Genomic DNA, 25,487 nt, shown 5'->3' with positions numbered 1-25,487 from the left:
CATTAAATAAATAAATAGATTAGTTCAATGACTTATAAAAAACATTAGCATCCTTGTTCCATGCAGGCAGATTCACAGGATCTGTTGAAGTCAAAGTAAACAGTCAAGAGAGTTCCCTCAAACAATGGAGACAGACAGGCCCAGATCAGCCTATTAAGTATGTTGTGTGCCAGGAGGGGCACAGAGGTGGGTGTCTTGGCACAGAGGCTGATTCCCTCCCTGATGGGTATATGTGCGACCCTTCTCTGTGTGACCCCTCCATGGGAGGTCTGGAGAATGACAACACTAGAACAGGCCTTTTCATTGGTGGGTGGTGGAATGATCTCCACTTGGAGGCATGCCTGGTAACATCTTTCTTTCTTTCTTTCTTTCTTTCTTTCTTTCTTTCTTTCTTTCATTTTTGGGTGTTAGGCAAAGCCTTTCATTTTTATCCAGGCTTTTGGTCCTTAGTTTGAAATGTTCCACATATTTGTTGCCCCCTTGTTACAATCGGTTTGTTTTGGGTCACTTTTGTGAGGAACGTGACTAATAAATATAATAATAGTACTTTCCATTCATGGAATGCGGGGAGGGAAAGTGTCTACTGGGAAGGTTCGGGATGGGAGTGGGTTGGAAACATCCTTGTTTGCAATAACTATGTATGTCACAGGCTTTGCTCTCGTGGAAGATGTCAGGGTGGTGGGGTTTTTTGTGTTTTGTGTGTGGTTTTTTTTTTTTATGCAAACATAATATTCCTAAAGAGACAAGAGGATTGGCACATTGACTTTTGTCACAGTTAAGGGGGGGAATGCATGATCACCTTATGTGCAAATCATTCTGGTTTCACATGGAACAATGAGAGTATCTTATTTTAAGTTATTCTAATGGTAATAAGTGGTACGTGGAAATAAGATGGCTGCCTGGCACAGGCATATGTTCACCATATGAAACATCTTCTTTTTTAGATAGATTGACATCTTCAGAACTCAAGTGTTGAAAGTTTGAAAGAAGCTTGGAGCAATGCTTCAGTATTTAATAGGCCGTGGTTATATTTTCACCCCTATACATATTTCCCATAGCACTTGTGAAAACCTGCATTGGATATATGTGAGGGAGGGCTGTTAATTCTAATGCCTATTGATATTTTTGCTGCTTTACAGCAGAAGTGACAGCGTGACCAAATGGGATGGCAGTAACCTACTCTCTAGGGTGTGCAAAAGATGCTAACTTCCTTGGGTTTTAGGGTAATGGAAGTAGCTGCAAATAATGGGTGTGACTAACAAGCCAAGCCATAATGTGTAGATCCTAGCAGAGGAAAATCTGAAGAACAGTTTGTTGATATGGCATGATGCGCTACAGTTCAAAGGGAGAAAAAGTTATCATCAATCAATTTTCAATTCAATTACAACACAGATATGGTATAGGAGGAGGGAGTCAGACACTGTCTGTCTCTCACGCAGACTCACGCAGTGTAGTCAGGATCACCTAAACAGCTCTTTAAAACAAAATAAAACAAATTGCAAAACTTCTGTGTTTGGTGACAGAATGTCATTAACCGCATGTGCAGCACTGTTAGCTTTTGCCTTGTTTTCTTCACAGGGAAATCATCGTTGACGATTCAGTTTGTGGAAGGCCAGTTCGTTGATTCATATGATCCTACCATAGAGAACAGTAAGTAACTGAACTATTTCTCTGAACTTGCAAGGGGAGCTGAGTTGCCTTAATCCATTTTGCCCACACATGCACTTTTCCTCCAAAGAGCTTGAAGCAGTTTATGCTTCATTGATTTATTATTTAATCTGAAGTTGGATGTTTAACGGAGGCAGAACTTCATAAAGTGCAGTTTTCTATAGAGAAGCTAGGGTGTAAACCAGTCGGTCTTTTTAAGAAAGTCGGTTTAGAAATCACATATGCAAAGAAGGAATAGAAGCAACACTTCTCTGCAGCCTTTTGGGAAATGAGACCTATGAGCTTGAAATTATGTTGGATCTAAAGTTAATATAACTGCTAGCCTTTAAGGCTAGTCTTTCTAGTTCAGCTCTGCAGAAATATATGCAGTGCTTTTTTTCAGGATGTACTCAAGGGTACGCAGTACTAGCACCTTGTTGTTGTTCGTTAAAAAGTTTGACATTCACTGTAACAACTGCATGGTGAGTAACAACACCTATTTTTCTAGAAAAAAAGCACTGAATAATGGGTATGAAATAAGTTTCACAGCCTTAACCTAAGACTGGAGGTCATGGAGTATTTCACTCAAACCATGATCTATAAGTCAAGGTTTGTTTTTGACTTGCAAATCATGATTTGTGTTTGGGTAAAACCAACCGCACCCTCTGGTTCAGACATAATGGTAAGCCATAGATTACATTCTTTTTAATCCATTAAGAATAGTTAACTGTGATGTGCAAATTTGGCCAATGAAACCCAGGTTATTTTATTCTGCTAAAGAGTAAAATGGCCAGTTTGAACTGAAGTGATAGACTTGTGAAGCACTGAACTGCCCTTTTTCTCATTTGTCCAGCATTCACAAAGCTGATTACAGTAAATGGGCAGGAATATCATCTTCAAGTAGTTGACACAGCTGGCCAAGTAAGTAATGTTTGTTTCCCTGATAGTATTTCCAGTGTTGATATCCTAAAATTGGTACGGAGCCTTAAAAGACTTAGGAGAGAAAGCTATGGCCCTTTTAATTATTTTCAAGTAGAAATTAGACGTGATTCATCCTATATTGTCTGGTTACAGATTGTATGAAATCTTTGAAGAAGCAGATCATAAGTACCTTTTCATAACCAACTCAGTTACTCTTGCTTAAAGCACAGAAAGATCATAGTTGCAGTTAATCTAAAGTTGTCATATGAATTTGCCATTTATAGAGGGAATTCAAGTGAAGGAGAGAAATATGTGGTTATTGATTTGGGTTTAATCTCAAGTGTGCTGATAAGACAGTAGATAATATCCTTTTTGCACAAAGTATTTCTCACAATCCTTCGTGACATAAGTAGGGTTGCCATACATTCTCTTTTTCCAGGACATGTCCTCCTTTTCAGGTGTAAAATTTCTGTCCTGGCAGATTTTTTGAATTTGCCAAAATGTCTTGCTTCCTCTCTTTCTCCTACATAAAAAGATGCTGTTTCGCTTTATTGCTTTTCCTGGGCTTTTTAATTAATTATTTTGTATGCCTTACCACCACTACCACCTCGTGCACGTCCCAAAGAGGGAGAGGCATATGTATGTATGTATGTATCACACACACACCCATTTTGCGTGCGCAAATTTGGCCACGTCCCTTCCCAGTGCCCTCTGATGTCAATCCAGCACATGCCCACCCACAGCATTCTCCAGTGCTCGCCTGCTCCCGCACCCCCTCCTCCCTGGCCTAGGTGCCGGCAAATGTGCCCTCTTTTTTGCTCTTCAAAATATGGCAACCCTAGACATAAGGCAAGTAGGAGGAAGGAAACTACTAAACCTCAAAAGAAGCAAAGCAGGAACTTCTCTTTCCCTGTAGGGAAAACTATTTTGTAGCCTTGAGCATTGGGCTTATTCCTGTGCATAAATAGGCTGCTGTGAGTTTTCAAAATGTAGCATATGTCTTTGTGCATGGGACCTGCTGAGAGTTGAACAAGAACATCTCCTTTTGCTCAAATATGCTATAGCACATTTGCAAAATGCTACTGCTTAACCGAAGGTACAATAATTTCTTGGTATCTTCCAGTCTGGCAGTATTTGACCTTGAGCAGGATTAGGCTCTTCCCCAACCATCGTCCCAACTGTAGCCTCGGAAACCAAGGGCATCTAGATGTTTCTCTATTTTTAAAGCCACAGAAAAACTCATGGAAGCCATATCAAGTCACATCAAGGGGTAACAGAGCCTCAAATGGCTGCATATTTGGTTTCCAGGCTACCTTCCCTATCTGAAGCAAAATACTTCCCCTGCATAGACTTAAGCCTTCCAAAGGCTTAAGTCAGTTGTAGCATATTTATATTTTCAATGTGCAAAGTTCATCTCGGCATCCCATAAAATGAAGTAAAGATGAGCAGGAACATAGAATAATAGAATTGTATAGTTGGAAAGAGCCCCAAGGGTCATCTAGTCCAACCCCACTGGAATGCAGGAATCCTGCCCACAGCCACCCCAAACCACCAACCTTCTGGTTAACAGCAAGATGCACTGACCCATTGTGCCACTGGGGGCTCATGTATTAATGGTGAAATGCACCCAACACTAAATGCGTGAAATGACAAATCCACAACATACTCATCACAATAATAAAACTACATAAGTTGTTTATTTTATCAATTTCATCATTTTAACTTAATCAAGTTCATGGAAGGAAAATTCCCATTTCCCCTCTTCCCTAGCAGCCCCTCTGGACCTCATCTCACATTGTCCAGGAGAAATTCCTGACCCTTCAGGCAGACACTTGTGGGAACATAGGTGGTTTGAGGAGGGAGAAGTGAATGGGAAACTTTCCCTCGGTGAACATCCTAAAGTCACAGGAAAGATGAGGGAAATTGTGTTTACTTTTGTGTACTTAGAATTGTATTTTAATTAGTAAAATAAAAATCTTTAAACAGAACCTTGTTTTGAATTTGTCTGCTTGCATTGTCATTAAGAAAGTTCCTTCTTCCAAGCAAGTCAAAGTTACCTTAAATTCTGAAGGAGCAATGAGAGATCCTAGTATTCACATCTGTGGAAGCTAAAATGGAATTTGATCAGTGCTTTGTTGATAACCTACTATTTGCAGTACTTCATAGTCGAAAGATCATTTGGCATCTTAAACAGTATTGAGCAAGAGTATTGAGCATGTTCTAAGTTATTTAAGTAGATGTCCAATTTCCGAACAGATATAATACTGATAGGTTTAAATGCCAAAATTGTCTGTCTTGACACAGTGTGTCAAAGTTAATGGACAACTTCCCATAGGACTGTTTAGTAATTGTAAGTTACCAGTTCTCACATTCAGTGCTGTTCTTGTAAATGCATAGTGAGTGCATGAGTGCATCATGCCCATGAAATGTCACCTTTCCTGTTTGGTGCCTTCCATTTTCAGCGGTGGCACTGCTCCTGTAGACCTTTGTAGAGGACTTGTAATCCTTCAGCTATGCAAAAAATTCACTAGAATGCAAGACAGCAGTGAAAGGAAGTCAGTACATGTACGTTCATGCACAGCATTTTAACAATGCAAGGATTAAATGCGCTTAATCCTAACTCAGTTCTTCAAGCTCACTAATGAGCTTGTGTGGCAGCAAAACATTAACGTGCAGCTTTATCTTCCAACAGGATGAATACTCAATATTTCCTCAGACGTACTCCATAGACATTAATGGATACATTCTTGTTTACTCAGTCACATCAATAAAAAGGTAAGACATGCCTCCAATTCCTGCTATCAAGGCAGTTTCTTAATTTAGAGCTGTTTCAGACTTTGGCTGCTTTAGTCTCCCTACTTTGCTTGAAAATGTGGTGCAAACACAACCAAAAAATATTTTGCAGGACATGGATTGAGTGCCATAAAAACATACTGAGTTTTTATTTATTAGCTTTCAAAGTAGTATTGCCTCTCACTGACATTCTGGGAGCCATAAAGTGCAAGCTAAATTGAGAAGTACTATAAAAGGGCAGCATCCATTTGCTCGTCATGAAGAAAAATTGTAAGACCTAGAAGAAAAAACAGAATAGTATTTCAGGCAGTTGTGGTCCTTTCCTCTGCCTTTGTCATCAAGCCAGCTAACAAGTGACACATTCCACTGATGCTCTTTCATAAACAGTAGGTTTTGTGCTCAGAAATATACATTGACTATTGAATATGTATAAAAATTCCTCAAAAATCTATATTGCCATATAATACAGTTTTATTTTACTTACTTTCTTAGACAATTAATTTTGTTCTCAAGTGTGCAACAATGGTACCTGCCAGTATTGTTTTGCTGCCTTCTCTGCAAATGCACACTAGTATGCTTGGTGTATAGGTATCCAAAGTTGTGGTAACCAAGCTGCAACCTACTAATGTGCATGTGTCAAGCATTCTGGTATCGTAGGAACAGATCCATTGAAATTGATGGGCAAAACTAACTTGGGTCGATAGATTTCAATGGGTGAACCCTGAGTAGAACTTTGTGTTCATCTCTTGAAATGAATATTGCAAAGCCTTAGAACTGAACTTGCACACAACTCAGTGGGTATCAAAAGTGAGGTCTGTGAATTTGTCCCTAGGCTGAATCTTCCACTCATTTGATATTAGCCCTTCTGCCTTCCTGAAAGAGAAATCTTGGCACAATTTCAAGGCCATTAGTGCTTGATAACCTAAATCCTATTACTGTGGGTAAAGGATTGCTAATGGAATATAGAGCCTTTCACGTTGAGTTCGCTCACTTATGATGTTGCTTTGTGGCATTACCAACCTTCAGCTGCCTGGTAGCCTATGAAAAATGAGAGTGCAACCTTGATCCATTTGCAGTATGCTCTGAGGACTCAGACAGATCTCCTTATTGGGGCAGTGTATGTGGACACTCTGTACAGGATAGCAGAAGGCAAGAGTTTATTGGACTGTGTAACCTTGGCTCTTGAAGTCAGTATTGAGGCATTCTTTTGCTTTGGAAATTTCCATTCTTTGAGCTCCGCTTTCTGTGATGGGCTCAATTATCACTTTCTCATATGTGTGTGTTCTTGGCCGCAGGGTGGATAGCAATTTGTTTGCTTTTCTTTCTTTTAATAGAGAATTTTAAAATAGGCTTCTTGTTAAGCCTGTTTGCAGTCTTAATAAAAATGTTGATGTTTTAATTTAAGTTTCCAAATTAATAATTCTGCAAACCTTGTGGTACTGTCCTCTCACACAGACATAAGTGTAGGTGATTTCTAACTTCCTTTTGAGAGCAGCAGACTGAAAAAAATATTGTTAGGAGACAACAGCTGTTGGGGACTCGCCATAATGAATAGGAGGAGGGTCATGGTGACCACATGCTATGCCAAGCCATGTGGTTAGTTTTAACTGTAACACTTCACCTCCTCCCTTAGTTCAGCTGCTAAAGAAGTCCCAGGTCAGCTGGCTTGGAGTTGCCTCTGAACAAAGTCCTTGTGGTGTACTTCTCTCCAAACAAACCGCAATGCGAAGCCTGACTTCCCAGTCATGGTTTGTCTAGAGGAAAGCAAACCACAAGTGCTGATACAGACACAATGCAAAGCCAGCCACTCTGTGGTTTGTTTCCCTGCTCAATTAAGGGAGAAGCGAAGTGAGATCTGTGTGCACAAGCACACACATGTTTTACTTAAAATGAGCCCCACAGCTTGCTTTAGTGTCACTTGTGCCTGTGGCCTCTGTGAACTTCATACCCATTATGGCGAGTCTCCAAGGGCATGGTCATATGTCTCAGCATTGTTGTGATCTCTTGCCCTTTAAGAATATTTTATTCACCAATCTGCTGTTCTACACCTTAAGCTATCAGACATAAATTGGACTTGTGTTCTGCTCCCACATGATAGGGCCATAAGCCACACACGAGGGAAGAGCACTTGGGTCTTGAGCTGCTCTCTAACTTGCCCATTACCCAGTTGCCAGCGCATTACTATGCACTGCATTACAGGAGCCTCAAGTAGATTGGAAAGGCACTGTGTTGCATCCGTATTCTGTACATGATATTTGCTAATCTTCACTTCCAGCTGTGGCCCCACTGTGCTATATTGAAAGTTGTTCCAGAGAACAACCCCCCCCCAAAAAAAAACACTTCAGGAGTGGCTGGAATGGGGCATGAGGGCTGTAGTCAGTAGAGAGGCCTAAAAATGTGAGCCCACTTACAGCCCTCTGGATCCTGCCTTGTTTTCCTGGAGTTAACCGTATTATCACACACAAAGAATAAACACTGGGACAACTTCTGCATTTACTTCTCTTGTAAAGTCCTGATAACTGTCAATACTGGAGAGTATGCTTAAGCTGTACCTCCGCGGTAATTTTGCTTCTGTTTTTGAGGAACATGAGACTTGCAAATATATTTCCACTCTAATGTCTCACATGTCTCCGACGTGATCTCTTATTTCTGTCTTATGTGTAAAGTTGTTTCATGGGGGTGAAGGAGGCCAAGCCTTGGCGGGTGTTGGTACTGGTGAGCTCTGCAAATCCTAAACACCTTGCAGTGCAAGCCGTAGGAAGGGAATGTGAGTGGTTGTATGTCTCAGTCTACACTGAAATGTGAAGCAAACACCAGCAAGTTCAGGCTGTGCCTGAAGCACAACACAGACCAGCTGAGTAGAGAAGGTGAAAGACATGGGGTAGTTGGTTGAAGTTGCTGGAGTTTCCTCCCCCCAGTGTTAGATACAGATAGTGGGCAAGGGCTTGGGGAATTAGTGATGTAAATATTGCAGTCCGTACATAAAACGTAGGGTGATATGAGCTTGGCCTGCTGGTGGGAGGTGAAAGGAGCAGGGTGAATGCAGAACCTTGTGCATCTCCCTTTTCAGTCAGCAAATTGTTTTTAGATTGTACTGTGCTGTGTTGGAGTTCTGCCATTGGTGTTTTATGGATTGTCTTCCATTTACATGAGCAATCAAACTGTTACAATGACAGTTCTGGCTTTCTCCAATTCTGTTTACTTTTCTGTGCCAAAATGAAGTCCTGACCTCATTGACCCAGTTGTCCTTCATGGTCAAGGTCACACTGTGGTGGAAACTTGTGCATGCACTCCCACTGCAGTTGTGCAATTCTCCCTTCCTTTCAGTGAGGCTTGTGCAACCAGCCTACACAGAACATAAACTGCTTTGGAAGTGACCTGGTATATAACAGTATCAGGTTCGTGTTATGTTTTGGAAACAGCCTCTTTAACCCTGAGTTTGTAACTTAAAATAATTATGGTGTTTGATGCTCAACTTTATCACCTTTTACTGTTTAAAAGAAATCAAATTCATACACAGCTCAAGTAATGTCTTGCTTGCCATGTATAAGCCAGGGTGCAGGTTTTAATTTCTCATTTTTTAATTGTGCAAACATGATGAGATACCATTGGCATTGGGGCTTCACTTAGGTTTTCCAGACAAATAGAATTCCCAGTAGTTAAATGAAGTAGTGTTTGCTTGTGGCTTTGATCTTTGTAGAATTATTTGTGGGCGGGATAGAAATGCCAGAGGGTGCAACGTTGGAGGGCGTGTATGATGTCATCCTTTTATTTTTCAGTTTTGAAGTGATTAAAGTTATCCATGGCAAGTTATTGGATATGGTGGGAAAAGTCCAGTAAGTAGTAACACTCTCATTTCATTCCATGTTTCATTTTGCTGTCGTATTACTCTGCAGACATCAGCTTCTGCTCTGAAAGTGATTTGTGTTGTTTTTAATCCCATAGGATCCCCATTATGTTGGTTGGAAATAAAAAGGACCTGCACATGGAACGGTATGGAATATTTCTCTTGAGATGAGTTAAGGCAACCCTGCTAAGATTAAAATGTTGTGGTGCATTGTATCCAGTCATACTCTGAGTAGGCCTGTTGAAATTAATAGACGTTACTGGCCTTGATTCATTACTTATTCATTTCAGTGGGTCTAACTTCTGTAGAACCGAGAAGAATATGCTTCTCTGAGCATAACAGTCTGCAGATAGCTGTAGCAGTCCTATGCCTTGAAATGTGCTTGTAATTTACTACCTTTCCTTCTGATACATCACCTCAGATACCACAGCTTGCCTCATTCCAACTCCTATTCCTGGCTTTTATTTGATAAATTCAACTAAGGTTGGAATGTTGGTCAGTTGATGACCTACTTATCTGCAGAAGCGTTATGTAGGAAGCCAAGAATGAACTATATTTGTCACATTTGTGCCCTGCTGTTCCTCCAAAGAGCTCAGGTCATCCTACTTGGGTTGGTACTTGAGTATTGCTTTCAGGTTTTAGAGTTGCAATTATTTTTTAAATGTAGCATTTTGGCCAGGTCAGGTTCAGGTAAAGTTGCCTGAGGGTAACCTGTTGCCCGGATATTTGTCCGCCGATCCTCTGGTGGATCTTACTACTGTCGGGGCAAAGTTGATTTTTAATTTCACTACTGTCAAATTCCCATAGAATTCCCATAATCTTTACCAGTCCCCTTTTTCTGATTGGTGTAAAAATTCACCTGCCATCATAATCACTTACACATTTATGGTGACACAGAAACTCAGAATTGTGGTAATATGGTTATACTCCTTCAAGCAGCTCGTGGTTCAGCTGTGGAACTCACTGCCTGAGAAGGCAGTGATGACCACAAGCCTGGATGGCTTTAAAAGAGAACTGGACAAACTAGTGAAGGCTATGGTGATCACAGTGGCTGTGCTCTGCCAATCACAGTTGGAGGCCCTATGCTTCTGAATACCACTTGCTGGAACCAGCAGAGAGGGAGAGTGTTCTTGCGCCCGAATCCTGCTTGCTGGCTTCCCATGGGTGCCTGGCTGGCCACTGTGGCAGCAGGATGCTGGGCTACGTATGCCCTAGACCTGTTCCAGCAGGCTCTCCTACATTCTTAATAGACAGAATAATTATATTGCTGCCACTACTAAAATTTTACTCTTAGAAGAGAGATGGTCCAAATAATACCCTATTACCTAGTTGATCACCCATGGGACGTTGCTTAGCCTTTAAATGTGCACGGCCTTAACTTAGTTGTTTTTCAAAGTTGCTGTACCCAAAATAATACGCAATGTAGTGCTTGTGAAGTTGCTGTTAGAGACGGTGCCTGTGTTGTTGATTCCAAACCTGTGTGATCAGCAGGGCTTTAATGTTATTGTGTGATCTGATTAAGCTTTGGCTTTCATTATGTACTTCCAACAATACACTCAGCTCCCCTTCCTTCGAAACTAGGCATCACCTGCTTCTTGCTCTAATTGAAAATTGATGTGAAACCTTCTCCATGAAACATTGATAATCCGAACTGTAAACATATCATATCTGGATCTATTAGATGAGTTCTCCTAAATCTTACATATAATACAGTACGACGAGCAGTCAGATGGTTAGAACTTTAATTTAGAGGGCTCTCACTATAAATAACTTTCCTTTCCTTTTTTCAGGGTGATCAGCTATGAAGAAGGGAAAGCTTTAGCAGAATCCTGGAATGCAGCTTTCTTGGAATCTTCTGCTAAAGAAAACCAGGTAGCCAATTTGCTTCTAAAGGGTTGAAGTTGAAATAGGAATTGCTGCTTAATTATGAATGTGTTTCCAGGGAAATGGGAGAAGAGCTGCCCGAGTCAGCTTTTTACAGCTTGCTGATGACCGTTTGCATAGTGGCAAAGTCATCACTTGGGTGTTTGCATCCCATTGACTGTTCCTGATCTGGAGATTACTGTGATATGTCACCATATGATGAAATCTTCAGGCAACAAGACTGTCATGTAAATATTACAGTCATCAGAAGATTAATGCGGTCATATCAATGCAGCCACTTAAAACTACAAACAAACAAGATTAGTTATGGGCGATGCAAACTGGGAACCTTGTTAAAACATGTATTTTCCATAGACTTCGTTGCATGACTGCATCAATTTATCCTTAAGCTGCAGAGGTAGGGTGAACTCTTGCTTTGCCACCACAGATGAAGAGCCTCCCTAATTTTGTAAGATGAAAGGATCCGCTAAAAAGAGCACTGGCAGTTTTAGACTTGAGCTTGAGTTAAAGCAGCATATCATATATTCCTTGTTAAAATGGGAGCTGAATTACTGTTTCAGAATATCGGGGAGGGTATCTGAATGTTTCAATAAAATTGCATTCCTGTCTACCTTCAGGAGCAAAGAAACAGCATGTAGAGGTGAAACTTCTGTAGAGCAAGCTATTTGGGATTCTGCAAAAAATCTAATTGCAGAGGAAATATATTAGGTTAATTGACCACTTGTGGACAATTTGTGTCTGGGAAACATTATACTGACAAATACCCTTTTCATTTGATTTTGGATTTTAAATGTCACATGAGATACAGTACGTATCTGGCATTATATGAGGCAATGTTCAATTAACTGTCATATTGCACTTTTAAGATGCTTAAGGGACTGCTTGAATCCACTGGAGCAAATTTGGAAGCAAGCCCAGTTCAGAATTGTACCTCGTTGGCAAATGATTCTTGATGAACAGAAAAAAACAGAAAGACGAGCATTGGATTCTCCAAGTGTGCCAACTCAAAAATGCCGAGATAGTTTCACACAAATGATTTGCAGCATTCTCATTACCAAAACATCTACTTCTTCATTCTTTACTATATTTTCCCTGCAACTATTACTTCTGCAGGCAAAAATTCTTAACAAGTTTCAGTACAAGAGGAAAAGAGCTTTTAACACGAAAAATGAAACATCAATAGCAACTAGGTGATAAGAGATTATATATATATATTTAATAAAGATACTGAAGGGCAGCATTTTGGTTCAGGGGACAGTTCTTCCTATTCAGTCCTTATATATTTGGGTGCCTTTCTGTGCTACCTTCTAGCTCAGAATAATGGAAGTACCTTCTGAAAAGCATCTATTTCTCCAAACCAAAATGCGGCTCCTGGAGCTTAATTGAGTCAACTGCCTCTTAGCATCTGTTGACATTGCCCTCTAGTTTCTCAGAAACATTTCCCTGGCCTTCATAGCTTCCAGCTCTGTAGCTCTCTTCACATAACTATTGGGTTATGAATTCAGGCTCAGGTCCCTGAAATAGCCTCGTAGCCTTCTGAGATGAGACTGCTAATCTTTCCACTCCCAATGCTCAGGGCAGGTAACAATACTTACAGTGCAAAACAAGTAGGCATGAAACCAAATTACTATTATATTTCACTGGTCTCATGCCAGGCCTAACAAAGAGGTCTTCGTTACACCTTGGAAAGCCACCCGATTCACACTTTGGCTTGAAACTTCAGCAGCATGGTGGTCTGCGGTGATCTTCGCACGCATTGTGCAAGGTACACAAGGCCCATTCTGAGCGATGTTGGCTCAAGAGGCACTTCACATGTTGAGCATCACTTGCATATTACAAGAAGAAGGAAGGCTTGCAGGTCAGAGTTTAGCAATGAGAGTTGGGTGAGGAAATTAGGCGGTCCTGATTTTTTGCATCGTGTCACGTGCATATCCATCTCAGGCATGCTAGCAATGCTGAGCTACAGCATGTCGTCACCTTTCCTCTTCTCATCCTTGTTCGCTATTCTAAAACAGTCACAGTGGCTGCTGTGCTTTCTAGTGCTTCAGATTCTTAATAGCCCCTCTGCCTTCTTTCCAGACTGCTGTGGACGTCTTCAGAAGGATAATTTTGGAGGCAGAGAAAATTGACGGGGCATCTTCACAAGGGAAGTCTTCATGCTCGGTGATGTGATTGCCCACCGAAGGCTGAACACTGGGAATATGTTCTACCTTAAGAAGCAAACTGCCTGTTCCCCCTCACAGCGAAACTACGCTTTTTCTTCTTCTGTTAACCTGAACAATATAAAGTCAGTTGGAGACTTTTCCTTCAGATTATGTTAAACTCTGACTCCTGTGCAAAAAAAAAAAAAAGGCTTCACTTCCATTTTCAAATTTTAAGCAATCATATTTTCAATTTATATATTGTATTTCTTAATATTATGACCAAGAATTTTACTGGCATTAATTTTTCAATGTAGTTGGGTTAGAATAATCATCCAGATGATGCATATTGTTACACTACTATTAACTAGGCTTGAATATCGGTGTTTCTTTGTGTTAAATGTATACTTGTAAATAAAATAGCTGCAAACCTTTGTGTGCCCACTGCTTAACAGGTTCTTTACATTTTTTTTCATGCCATTTCTGAAAAATACCTAGTTCAGTATGCCGCCAAATGTTTGATGGAATGCTTAAACAGAACATTTTCAAAGGTCAGTTACAGGAAAAGACTGCAGTTTTTGAATTTAACATATTTGGTTGTACTTTCCAGGTTTTGAAGAAGAATTATGGCTTGTTCTTGCACTTTGAGCAGTATATTACCTCCCACTGGCCATAATTATGGTATATTTACTGCTCCAGTAACGGGTGAACTGAATGCATATTATCTTTTTGAACGCAATCTTGTGAACCAGGTCCGCCCCCCCTTGACAGTATATTTCCTCACTTTCCTGCCAGCACGATCCAGTTTCATCCTCTTCACTCATTTGATGTGGGCCTAAAGCTTTCATTCCACAATAAGATGTCACAGCACTCCTCGTCATCCAAAAATAGTACACAAAAAAATGGAAAGCTGTGAATATACTAGGTGGCCAAGCTGATGTGTAGTAAAATGTTCAACATCTCAACAGGCTGGGCTACTTCAGTTGGGTTGCTGCGCTCTATGCTATTCTGAAAAGTGTCTTGACCATTGCATGAATTTTAGGGTGTACTAATTTAATAATGAAAGCAAAGGCCATAAGAACTTGAGGACCCTGCTGGTCAGAGGAGAGGCATGTTTCATCCAGCATTCTGTTTCCAAATGCATTTGGGAGGGTCACAAGTAGGACACGAGGTCAATAGCCCTCTCCCACAGTTGAGGATCCTTAGTGAGTGATACTCCACAGCAGCCAATCATAAACCTTTCCGTCAGCTGCCCACATTTAATATTGGGCGTACATTGAAACATGCTAGGGGGTCCCCCTTTTCAAATGGCATAGTTCAGTTCTGATCTGAGAACAAGGGTTCTGCAGTAGGTAGAATTGGATTGGATGAATGAATGAGCGCAAATCCTTGCTTCGTCATGCGTCCTGTTGGTGACCAATCACAGCTTCAGCCTTCTTGTACCTGAAGGGTTGATTGTGAAGACAAAATGGTAATACCGGTAAAATAACGAGCTCACGATGGAAGCACGCTGCATGGTGCATTGTATTTCTCCATCCAGCAAGCTTTGCCAAGATCCAAGCAATGAAAGCAGTCTGGCACCTGGGGGCCTAGTACAAGCATTGGAGGGCTAGATTTCAAGTCTGCCATTGCCATTAATTCCCTCTTGAGGCTTGGGACCTCCCATTGGCCCAATTTCCCCAACTGTGAAAAAGGAATGATTATCATTAGCTCCTTCCCCAGGGGTAATATGATTTAATTAGTTTTGTCTTTAGAGAGCTTTGAATGTATAAAATGTTCCTGCTAATAAATTGCGTGCTGGTACAAAAATAGCACTTGCTGAGCCAGTTTGATCTCATTCCATATCTGCTGGTTTATATAGGAATTAACTATAGTACTGCAGGGCGTTTATAAGCCATATAGAATTGGGGGGGGGTGTACATATGCAATGTGGAAATTATTTTGAAGCTTGGCAATAGAAATGTATTTTCAGGGCTTGGCTTAACATGAAATTGGTTCCACTATTGTTTAATGAGGTCTTCTGATGAAGCAGGACAGCATGATATGGTAGCAAGAAGGTTCTGCTCTGAACATATCCATTCTGTCCTTTAATACACCATAGGGGCTTGTTTTCTGCGAGGAAAATGTGAGTACAACACAGCTAGCCTCTGCAGAGCCACAGAGGAATTTGCTTCTTGGAACACTTGTTGGAAGCCTCTAGTTGAGAGCAGAAGATCCCATTTCCCCTAAAGAAGGGCAAGTCCGCGTTTGTATGTTGGCTGTTGCTGCAGTCTGGTTCAGATGTAATTCTAAACATCCTTCAGGCCTGTGTTTTGTGCATTTATGTATTTAGTGTTTTTATCTTGCATTTTTATGTTGTGAACTGCCCTGTGATATTTGGATGGAGGGCGGTATGCAAATTCTCATAAGAATAAGGCAGCTTCCTATGTTCCTACACTTTACATACAGTGTATTTCATATCCAGGATCTTGGGTTCCTTTACTTGTATTTAGTACATTTGTATCTGAGAATCCAGCTAAAAAGGCTCCCAGAGTGGCTTATATACAATTAAAACAAGGCAGTCCTTGCTTGCAATCTTTAAAAAAAGAGAGAGAGACAAGGAAAAGGGGGCAAAGAAGGAAGAGGAAAAAGAGACTTGAAGCTTTAGATAACTTCCAGTTAAAACAGATAATGCTGGACTAGACAGACAAATAGAGTATAGGGCACATTCCTAATTTCTAAGGCATCTTCTGAACTCTCACTGTATGGGCTCCAGGCTTACGTGTGCTGTGTTAAAAGGAAAAGCAGGTGAAAATTGGCTTGTTACCTCGTCTAATAAATAAAGCTTCTCTCTAAAAGGAACTGTAAATGTTCGATGCTCATTGCTCAAATCCCCCAACGAGTGATTCTTTTGTTAAATTGTCTGGATTAAATTAAAACTCCCGTATCAGCAGAGAGAGAGGTATGCCGTTCTTGCCAGCTAAGCACGAACCATCCCCAGTGTGCATTGTTTGGCAGGCCTTACAAACCCAACCTGGTCTCCCTGCTGCTGATATATAGTAGAGCTTCCCGTGACTCTGAAAATCCCATTTGGGAGTCTGCCTCTGCGCTAGCAGTTGCCAGTGAAACATGTCTCAGTATTCAGGAAAAGTAAGTAACATGTTCCTTTTTGTAACTTTGCTTATGTATGAGATCAGAGGCTTTTTAAAAAAAAAGAGGGAGGAGGAGATGAGCTGGAAAAATAAAAGCTTTGGATGCCAACAGGAGACAGGATGGCTTAATGGAGCTACGCTTTCCAAAACATTGTGGGGCTGTGTTGCCTTGCAGGATGGGGCCACACAAGCTGCGGTGGTCTGAAATTAAGGAGCATTCCTTAAAGCGCAAGGAATCTGGCAACTCCAGAGAAGGAAAAGCATATGAAAGCAAGAGGATAAAGAGGATTGGGAAATACAATGGAGTGTGTCTTAATTAATCTAAATACACAATTTGAAAAAACGATGTTTATAAAAGAAAAGAAAACCCCGAGAGGTTGCATTGTTAGCCACACACAGTGTTGTAAGCTGTAATGTCTCATTAAAAGAATACTTCCAGCTTTCAATGAACTCTCTCGTTGAATGCAAAATTAAATCCGTCTGGCAGCGGATTCCATCTGCTTGGAATACCGGTGGGTCGTGGGGCCTCGCAGTGGCCGTAGCTCAATCCTTGGAACGTCCTCTTTCCTCTAGATCACTTTCTATGAAGGCAAATGCTTCACAGGCCGGAAGCTGGAGGTTAGCGGGCCCTGCGACAACTTCCAGGAGCGGGGCTTCATGAACAGAGTCAATTCCATCTGTGTGCAGAGCGGAGCCTGGATCTGTTTCAGCCTCGCAGACTTCCGAGGCCAGCAGTACATCCTGGAGCATGGTGAATACCCTGGCTTCCACCGCTGGAACGGGCACAATGACCGAATGGGATCCTGCAAGCCAGTTGGGATGGTTAGTGCTCCTTTTTTTTTTTTTGTTGATGAGCGACAGGACAGGTCCTGTTTATCACAGGGAGTCTCTGTTTCCAGGTGTCTGTCACTCTTGCCCTTTGGGAGGATGTCTGGAATGTCTTCAGGATCATCGTATGTTTTAACAACTTGCCAGAACGGTCATAATTTATTACTTTTCATAAAAAATCATGCACCTCTTGATAGAATAAAAACCTCAAAGTACTTTACAAAGTATAAAACAATAAAATTACCAGTAAAAATAGTAAACTACTATTTAAAACATTTTTTTTAATTGCAATGAACTAAAAACATTTTAAAACATGGATTCTGCATGCCTGGGCAGGCTTGTCTGTTCCAGGGGATTAAACACTGCCTTCATAGCCCAGGTCTTTGTGCCATCATCATGTGATCAAGCAAGACAAAGAACAAGAACGTTGTATCTCCTGGGCCTTGGCATCCTTCTGGGTTAGGGGCTGCTGCCTCTGTCTCCCAGTGGTTCTGTTCCTACCTGTAGGAACCTGAGTCCCTTGCTCAGCCCCATGGCTTCTGGACTGTGAGGTCCTCCGGGGTTCCATTGTGTTCCAAGTTGCTGTTTTAACATCTTTATGAAGTCATTGGGGGAAGTCACCCAGGGATTTGGAGCAAGGCACAATCAATACGTTGGTGATACCCCAGTCTTCAGTGATGATGCCCGACATCTGAAGATCACAGAGTGGTCTATCTCACCCGAATCAGGAGAGGCTGTTTAAGTACTTGACCAGTGTTTGGAATGAGTATTGGGATGGTTGAGGTCCAATAAATTGAAGCTGAAGCCCAACAAGATGGTAGTTCTGTGGGTTGGTGGTTGAAGGACCAAGTTCATTGCTTGGGGCTGCTCATCAGTTCTAAGCTGTCACCTGAGGAGGCATGGTAAGGCAACTATTTTCTATTGTCTAAGCCTCTGTTGTCTTCTTCAAACTCCAGTTGGTTCGCTAGTCCCCACAGCAGCTTTCTGTGCATTACCAGGCTCGAATAAACTTATTAATATTGGTGCGTAAAGCCCTGAATGGCCTGGAACCCAAGTATCTGAAGGAATACCCCACCTAATCATTAAGATCCACTAGATATGTCTTACTTCAGTCTCTTGGCAATAACTTGGGGTGGTGATGCCTACTCCAGAGTAGACCCATTGTACTTAATGGGCAGGACTATCTTATGCCTATTAAGTGGCTCTAATCTAAGTTGGAAACAACCAATAGAACTCTATGGGACTTCTTTTAGACATGTACTGGATTGTGCTGTTAATGGGTTAGCTCTCCTGCTGACGTTTTTTGTAAGGCATTCTGCAAACTTACTAGCTGAAGAGCAAAAAAATTAATATTTTTAATATAATAAGACACATACACACCACAGGAATGGAGCCCTCCCTCAAAGTACCCTCAACAATTTTTAACTACTATTTCCTGTCTTCAGACTAAATTTGTATTGCAGTGGAAGGTGTGTGTATTTGTGCATCTGTATGTACAAGATGGGGAACGGGAGAGCCTATTCTTTGGTTGTTTTTTTGGTCTGCTATCAGATGTTTCAGGCATATCTGAGATTCCACCGCCAAAAGAATGCCACAAGCTTTCCTCTACCTCAGCCAAGTCTTCTCATACATGATTCCATTTATAAATATATTATGTCCTCTGTCTGCTGGTTCTTTTTCTTTTTTTCTAAAAAGAACTTTATACCTGTCTGCAGACTCCCTCACAAATACCTACCAAACCTACCGGCGGGAGGAGAGGGAAATTCCCAAAGCAATTTACCTCAGTTCACCTTCCAAGAATTGCATAGACAGGATACTGGAGACCAAAGCGGGCGGCATGTGTGTTTCTTTCTTTTCCTTGCTTAATAAAGTCACAACTATCCTGTATAAATAACCACAGACTTGACTAGGAACAGGGAAAATGTGATTATTATTTTGTTTGTTTGTTTTAAGGGAAGCAGTCTCAAATAGATGTGTGTTTTGGAATTTCCTCCTCATAGTTTCGTTCCTCGTGGGGTTCTTAATTCATTTCCCATGTATGGATGTCTGGTTCTCTTGCAAATGTCAAAAGTGGCATTCTTGTGGCCTTGTTTTCTTGACCTTGTGCGTGGTCGTTTCGTGGTTTGTATTTCTTCCGGTGCAGGTTTTATGCTAAAGGGCACTTGAGGATGGTCTGAAACTCTCTCTCTCTCTCCCCCATCTCAGCTGAAGTTTGAACACTTTCATAGTCTGGCATTAAATTACTCACTGAAAACAACAATAATAAGAAAAGTACTAACTTCCTGGAGAACTTAGCATGACCACATCTTTACAGGCATGTTGCTCATATTGTAAAGTGACGGGTCCTTCTCTCCCACCTTCATTTAATTCACAACAATCCTGCAAAATAGGCTACTCTGAGGGAGAGAATTCCCTAGTGAGGTTCATGGCTCAGAACCGATTTGAACCTGAGTCTCTCTAGCTGAAGACACATTTGTTTATCTTGGCTTTTGACACTGGAGATGCGTATTTTAGAACCCACCTTATTCCTGAATTTTAAAGTTGCTTTAAACTTTTTAAAAAAACATTAATATTGTGGTTTAATTGTCGTAGCCCACCCTGGGACCTGAAGGTAAAGGGTGCGTAATAAATTGCAAACATCGTCCTATCCCAAGCTGACACTCTTAACTACTACACTGCACTACTTCTCCTATATTTAGGGCACAAATCACTGGCATATTTTGTATATAGTATGGGGGAGGGGGACAACGTGTTGCTTATTTAAATAAATGTTTTAATACATTTTTATTGATATATATTTTTATGTCTGCTGCTAACCACCTTCTTGAGATCTTGCTTTGATTTCAAAAAGTGGAAAAGCAATTTTTAAATCAGTAGACAAAATAAATATTAAAGTTATGAAACAGTCGCTGGCTGGCGAGGGCTGATGCTGAACCTATTTTCCACCTGTGGCTTTTTGCTGGCTACAGAATTCACTGGCTGGCCTAGGGCACATTTCTGTCTTTCACCTGTGGGTCAAAATGAAAAGGGGGGAAAAACACCTCTCTGTTGCCTGGAGCTCCTTAGAAGAAGAGAAGGGTGCAAATGTTATTTTTCTATATACATTTTTACACATATTTCGCAATACCAAGCTCTTTAGTGTGAATTTGGAAAAGCGAGGTGTCTCTGGGTTTTGCCCCTGCTGTTTCATGAAGCTAATTTTGACCTGCCTTTGCCAACAGCATGGCGAGAATTACCGGATCGAAGTATTCGAGGGCAGACACTTTAGTGGTCGCAGCCAGGAGTTCACCGAAGATTGCTCTTGCCTGCATAGGCAAGGCTGGGCCAAAAACTGGATCAACGCCATCAAAGTCTATGGGGATGGAGCGTAAGTAACTCACGGGTGTCAAAATAATACAAGGGCAACCTGCAATAAAGGGTTGCCGCATGTAATCCTCCTTTTAGCCCTCTTCAGAGTACTCCATTCCATTCTTCTTCCAGCTGCCACCATTTTCCTATTCCCTGCACACTGAGCATACTCAGCCCCCATCTTGCTGTTTTCTTTTGGGGGTGAGTCATTTGCCTCTCTGGGTTCCCCTGAGCATGTTGTTTCCTCATCTCTCTGTGTCTGTGTGTGCGCATGTACGGTGCCATTTCCACTACGTAACTAGCACTTGGATAATTCAGATTGCTATTGATGTAGTTGCTAGATTGGTCAGTCTGGATGAAACTGGATCCCTTCTGAACCTGCAACTGCATCTGTGAGGATAGAGTACATAAGAGGAAACTTGCCAAACAAGTTCCTTTGTCAAGGTTTGTCAATGCCAGTACCTTTGACTGGCCAGTTAAGTATCCATCGTCTGCATCTCGAAAGGGTGAGCTCTGTTGCCATAGAAACAAATGGGCAGGCCTTTCGCTACCCACCTCACCTGCCTGATAGATGAGAGAACAAAGCCAGAGTTGTGTGTGTGAGCTGAAAGCTGGAGGGAGAGAGAGAGAGAGAGAGAGAGAGAGAGAGAGAGAGAGAGAGAGAGAGAGATGTCTTGCTTTGTGCTGGACTTTGGGTCTCCTCTGGAAACCGACAGGGGAAGCAAGATCTGTTGGGGTCAGGGCTGGCCCACCCTTGTGGCAAGATGAGGCAACTGCCCCAGGTGGCAGAATCCACAGAAATGCATTGCCCACCGCTGCTGCCAGACTCCATCTCCCATCAGCCCCTGGCAGCCAGCATGGCTAAAGGTCAGCAATGATGGGAGCTGGTCCATCCACATCTGAAGGGAGATAGGGGGCTCACCACCCTGATATAGATGATGACATCTCTGACTCTGCAGTTCCATGCCAGAATAACCACCCACAGACATGGGCCCCTGTTGCTTTCTGTAGCTTTTACCAGTCCCTACCCTTCTTCAGTCATCCCCCCCATACAGGTTAAACCTACTCCTAAGTGGGTTTCTTGTCTCTCTTGTATGTTCCAGGGTTGGGTCTAGGACTTAATATCCACTTCCTCTACACCTGATGTCAGATGTGGGGCAGGAAAAGATGTGGCTGGTTGAAAAAAATGGGGTTTGCAAGCACTGCTGATCAGTTCAAATTCAGCATAAACAACACAGAGCCAGATGGACCAATTGTCTGTGTCAGTATGACAGCTTCCATTTACTTTCTTCAAAAAAGCCATGAACAGTTATTGATTTATTGACTTTTTCTATTTTTTTGCATATCTACAGGGTATCCCTTTTAAAAGAGACCAAAACCCAGCTCTCTACTCCCCTGACATTCCACCAACCCTGGGCTTGGGTCTATGTGTGGAGTCCTTACTGTAGTAATAATAAATAATTGCAAGTTAGCAATATCCAATCCAGCAGTTCCATCATAAATGTTCATCTGAGGCAAAAACAAAACAAAACATTTGCATGTGGCACGAGAGGATCAGCTTAACAAGCCTCTTTATTCTGGAAAAGATTAACACCAATTATAGCTTCCCCACTATAGTTCCTTCTCGCATTCTTGCTTTCTGATCCTTTGCTCTAGAAGTGCCAAACTGGGAGAGGCCGACAGTCTTGCTGTCCCTCCCTCTGTCCCAAAAACATTTCCCCTGAAAACCGGCGATCACGCAGGGTTGTATTTCCATCATCGCTCTGACCAGGAACAAATGTTCTCTTGAGGGGGTGGAAAAAAACAAAAATCATCGTGTGTGTCTCACCCTTTCACCAGTGATGGCGTTGTTGTGTTATGATGTCATTGGCTCGTTCTCTCTCTCTCTCTCTCTCCACCCCCACTATCTCTCTGACCTCATGGTACCATGCGCTTCCTTTGGACAAACAAACACAATCAGAAGGCATGACTTGGATGTGCGTGCCTGGGAGAGAGCTGGAGCCCTCTGTCCGAGCCAGAGAGTGCTTGGCTTGTGTGAGGCACAGCTGGAGTTCTGGTTCATGCTGCTTCGTGCTTCCGTGCCAAGGGAACATCTCTTAGGAGGGCAAAAAGCAGGACTTCAAAGGCAGCCTTCCCCAACCTGGTGCTCTGACAGATGCTACGGGCCACAGTCTGGATTGGGATGGTGGTAGTTCCTGCGGCTAGGTGGAGAAGCAGGATGGTGACAACCGTTCTGGGCTCTCTGGCTGAAATGCCCAAAGTGCTTGCAAGATGTACTCTGTGGCCAGGGAGGAGCCTTTTCTTCAAGGCTTGGCAACTGCAAGGCTGTTGTTATTTGTTTTATTTTAAAGGACCCTCTGCTTGAAACCCTGGAGAGCTGATAGACAAGAGAAGCAATAGTGGATTAGATCAAGGGTCGGCAACCTAGGGCCCATGGGCCAGAAGCGGCCCATGGAGGCCGTTTAACCAGCCCCCGAGCCACCCCCGAGCTGAGCTGCCTGCTCGGTGAGTCCCCGCGCACTGTGCTAAACCAGTGCGGTGCGGGGACTCTCTTCTGCAGCTCCGGAAATCGCTTCTGCGCATGCCCAGACACCAGAAATCGCTTCTGTGCAGGCACAATTTTCAACGTCTGGGCATGTGCAGAAGCAATTTAAGGCGTCGCGGACATGCGCAGAAGCGATTTCCGGTGTCGTGCTGCGCTGGCCCGGCCCACAAAGGATCTCCGCAGGAGTGATCCGGCCCATGACCGTTAAGCCTTGCCGACTCCTGGATTAGATGGAGGAAGCGTCTGGCCTGGAGCAAGGCAGCTTCCTAAAACCCTAACAGCCCTGCAGGTGAAAGTCCTGTGGCACCTTGAAGATGTAACATATTTATTACAGCATCAGCTTTCATGAAATAAAGTCCACCTCGTCAGATGCATGAAGTGTTATCCTCAGTTGACGGATATACAGTCGTACTTTGGAAGTCGAACGGAATTCGTTCTAGAAGTCTGTTTGACTTCCAAAACGTTTGAAAACCAAATTGTGGCTTCTGATTGGCAGCAGGAAGCTCTTGCAGCCAATCAGAAGCTGCAGAAGCACCGCCAAATGTTTGGGTTCCAAAAGAACGTTTGCAAACTGGAACAACCACTTCCGGGTTTGTGGAGTTGGGGAGCCAAAATGTCCGAGTTCCAGGGCGTTTGACAACCAAGGTATGTCTCTATTGTTACAAAAGTTGGGCACCATCCCCAATCTCTGCCAAGCCGTGGCAAGATTCCAGGGGGTTCCAGGCGCTCACCCAGGATCTGTGTTCCTTTGAGAATCAAAACACAGTGGAGACTGTCGTAGTTTTAAGAAATAGGATTTATTCACATTTATATTACATGGAAATACAGGACGGACCCATATTATACAGGATGGGTGGCAACCCTAGTCATGACCCCAGAATTCAGCAGGGAGTCAAGGAACAACTGAACCTCTACATTGCCAGATTCCACAGCACCCAGGGTCTATAAAACCAGAGGCAAACCCTCACAGGTGCTTTCCTTTGGGCCTGAGGAACCAAGTGCCTCCCACAGTACTCTGAAAGTCCAGTGGCACAGGAGGTGCACCAGGTGGGCAGGGCAGAGAGTACAGAAGTGCCCGTCTGTAGCTCAGAGGGTTGGCCTAGGAGAGATGGGCAGCAGGCAGAGGCTCAAAAGGTTTAGCTTTGCTTCCAGCCTTTCTTAGAGCAAATGGCTCACTAGGCGCTATCCTTGGTGCTGAGACAACCACCTGCCTTGAGCGATGGGTTCTTCTGCACAACTAGAATAGAGCATATGTGGTGGGGCATGTACCCCAGTGCTCATATAGAACTTCTGGCCAGAAATTATGTGGACTGGTCTCTTAAATCCTATGTCTCTTATTAGATGTATTTATGAAAAAGAGGATATCTTAAAGCATATTTTCTGCATCCTTTTCATATTAACGTTCTCAATATTAAGAACTTCGGGGGTTGGCTGAGCGAGTAAATTTGATTGATGTCTAGGTCAATGAACTTATAACAAAACATATTACAAATTCAGTATCTCCAAAACACCCAAACACAATTAAACAATCAACAGAGATCTAAAATAAACACATTAAATACAAACATATGTGCAAGATAAACATTAAACAAATGGGAGTTGTGCATACTAACGCATTTGTTAAACTGTATTTATAAGGTGAATAAACGGTGATCAGTTGTTTTAAAAAACTCTTTCTGCTTTTTGTCCGCCATCTCCCAGACATACATATGTTGGGTTTAATGTCTTCATCACTGCTGCTTTCTAAACCTTTGGTTAACCAATCATTCAGAAAAGGAGCAAGTCCATCTCCACCTCAGAGCCACCAGAATTTTAGCCGTGATCAACTTTTAACATCAAATGCCAACTGTTTGGAGGAAACCAATATGGCACCATAACCATCTCTGAATGTGGCTTGGAGTGTTTTGACTAGAAAACATTTTGTTTCTGTTTCAGATGGGTGTTGTATGAGGAACCTAACTATCGTGGCCAGATGTATGTGGTCGAGAGAGGTGACTACAGCAGCTGCAATGAGTGGCAAGCTGCCTGTGCAAACATCCAGTCAATCAGAAGGGTTGTCAACTATTTTTAGCTAACTGCCTGGTGAAAACGGAGAGTCTGGACCCTTCCCTCCTGGTCTCTAGAAATGTGAAATAATAAAGACTTGAAATCCGATGTGCCTCTTTTGCATTCCTCCACATGCCCAGGAAGGTCACTGGCTTAAGCAGTCCAGGGCCTGATAGCGCACTGTATGGGTAGCCGACATGGACCAGCCAATTGAGGTAGGGAGGTGATTCTGTTTGGGGAGAATAAGTTGCCATTGTTCATGGAATGGTGCATTCTGAAGGCTCACAATATACAGATACAGAGATGGGTAAGGAGGTTGTTACTTGAGCTCTAATGATGTAAATATAATTACGGGG

The 25,487-nt window shown here is 42.4% G+C and overlaps 2 protein-coding genes across 2 annotated transcripts in view; both read left to right on the top strand.

Moving 5' to 3' along the window:
• Positions 1-13,667, top strand: part of RHEB (Ras homolog, mTORC1 binding) — a 28,736-nt gene extending 15,069 nt beyond the window's left edge. The window contains exons 2-8 of the mRNA XM_053410144.1: positions 1,579-1,650; positions 2,501-2,568; positions 5,261-5,343; positions 9,141-9,197; positions 9,307-9,354; positions 10,999-11,080; positions 13,172-13,667. Of these exons, the coding sequence (XP_053266119.1) occupies positions 1,579-1,650; positions 2,501-2,568; positions 5,261-5,343; positions 9,141-9,197; positions 9,307-9,354; positions 10,999-11,080; positions 13,172-13,264 (503 nt within the window). The 3' untranslated portion in view covers positions 13,265-13,667. The remainder of the gene's footprint in view (positions 1-1,578; positions 1,651-2,500; positions 2,569-5,260; positions 5,344-9,140; positions 9,198-9,306; positions 9,355-10,998; positions 11,081-13,171) is intronic.
• A 2,325-nt stretch (positions 13,668-15,992) lies between these two features.
• Positions 15,993-25,237, top strand: CRYGN (crystallin gamma N). Its single transcript, XM_053410145.1, has 4 exons — positions 15,993-16,362; positions 16,938-17,186; positions 20,414-20,559; positions 25,021-25,237. The coding sequence occupies exons 1-4, from the start codon at positions 16,342-16,344 to the stop codon at positions 25,154-25,156; spliced, it is 552 nt and encodes a 183-aa protein (XP_053266120.1). The 5' UTR covers positions 15,993-16,341; the 3' UTR covers positions 25,157-25,237.
• Positions 25,238-25,487: the final 250 nt, after the last annotated feature.

This window comes from Podarcis raffonei, chromosome 12 (assembly GCF_027172205.1).
Source record: "Podarcis raffonei isolate rPodRaf1 chromosome 12, rPodRaf1.pri, whole genome shotgun sequence".
Lineage (NCBI taxonomy): Eukaryota > Metazoa > Chordata > Lepidosauria > Squamata > Lacertidae > Podarcis > Podarcis raffonei.
The sequence above is the reverse complement of the archived record's forward strand: the minus strand, read 5'-3'. Positions and strand labels throughout refer to the sequence as shown.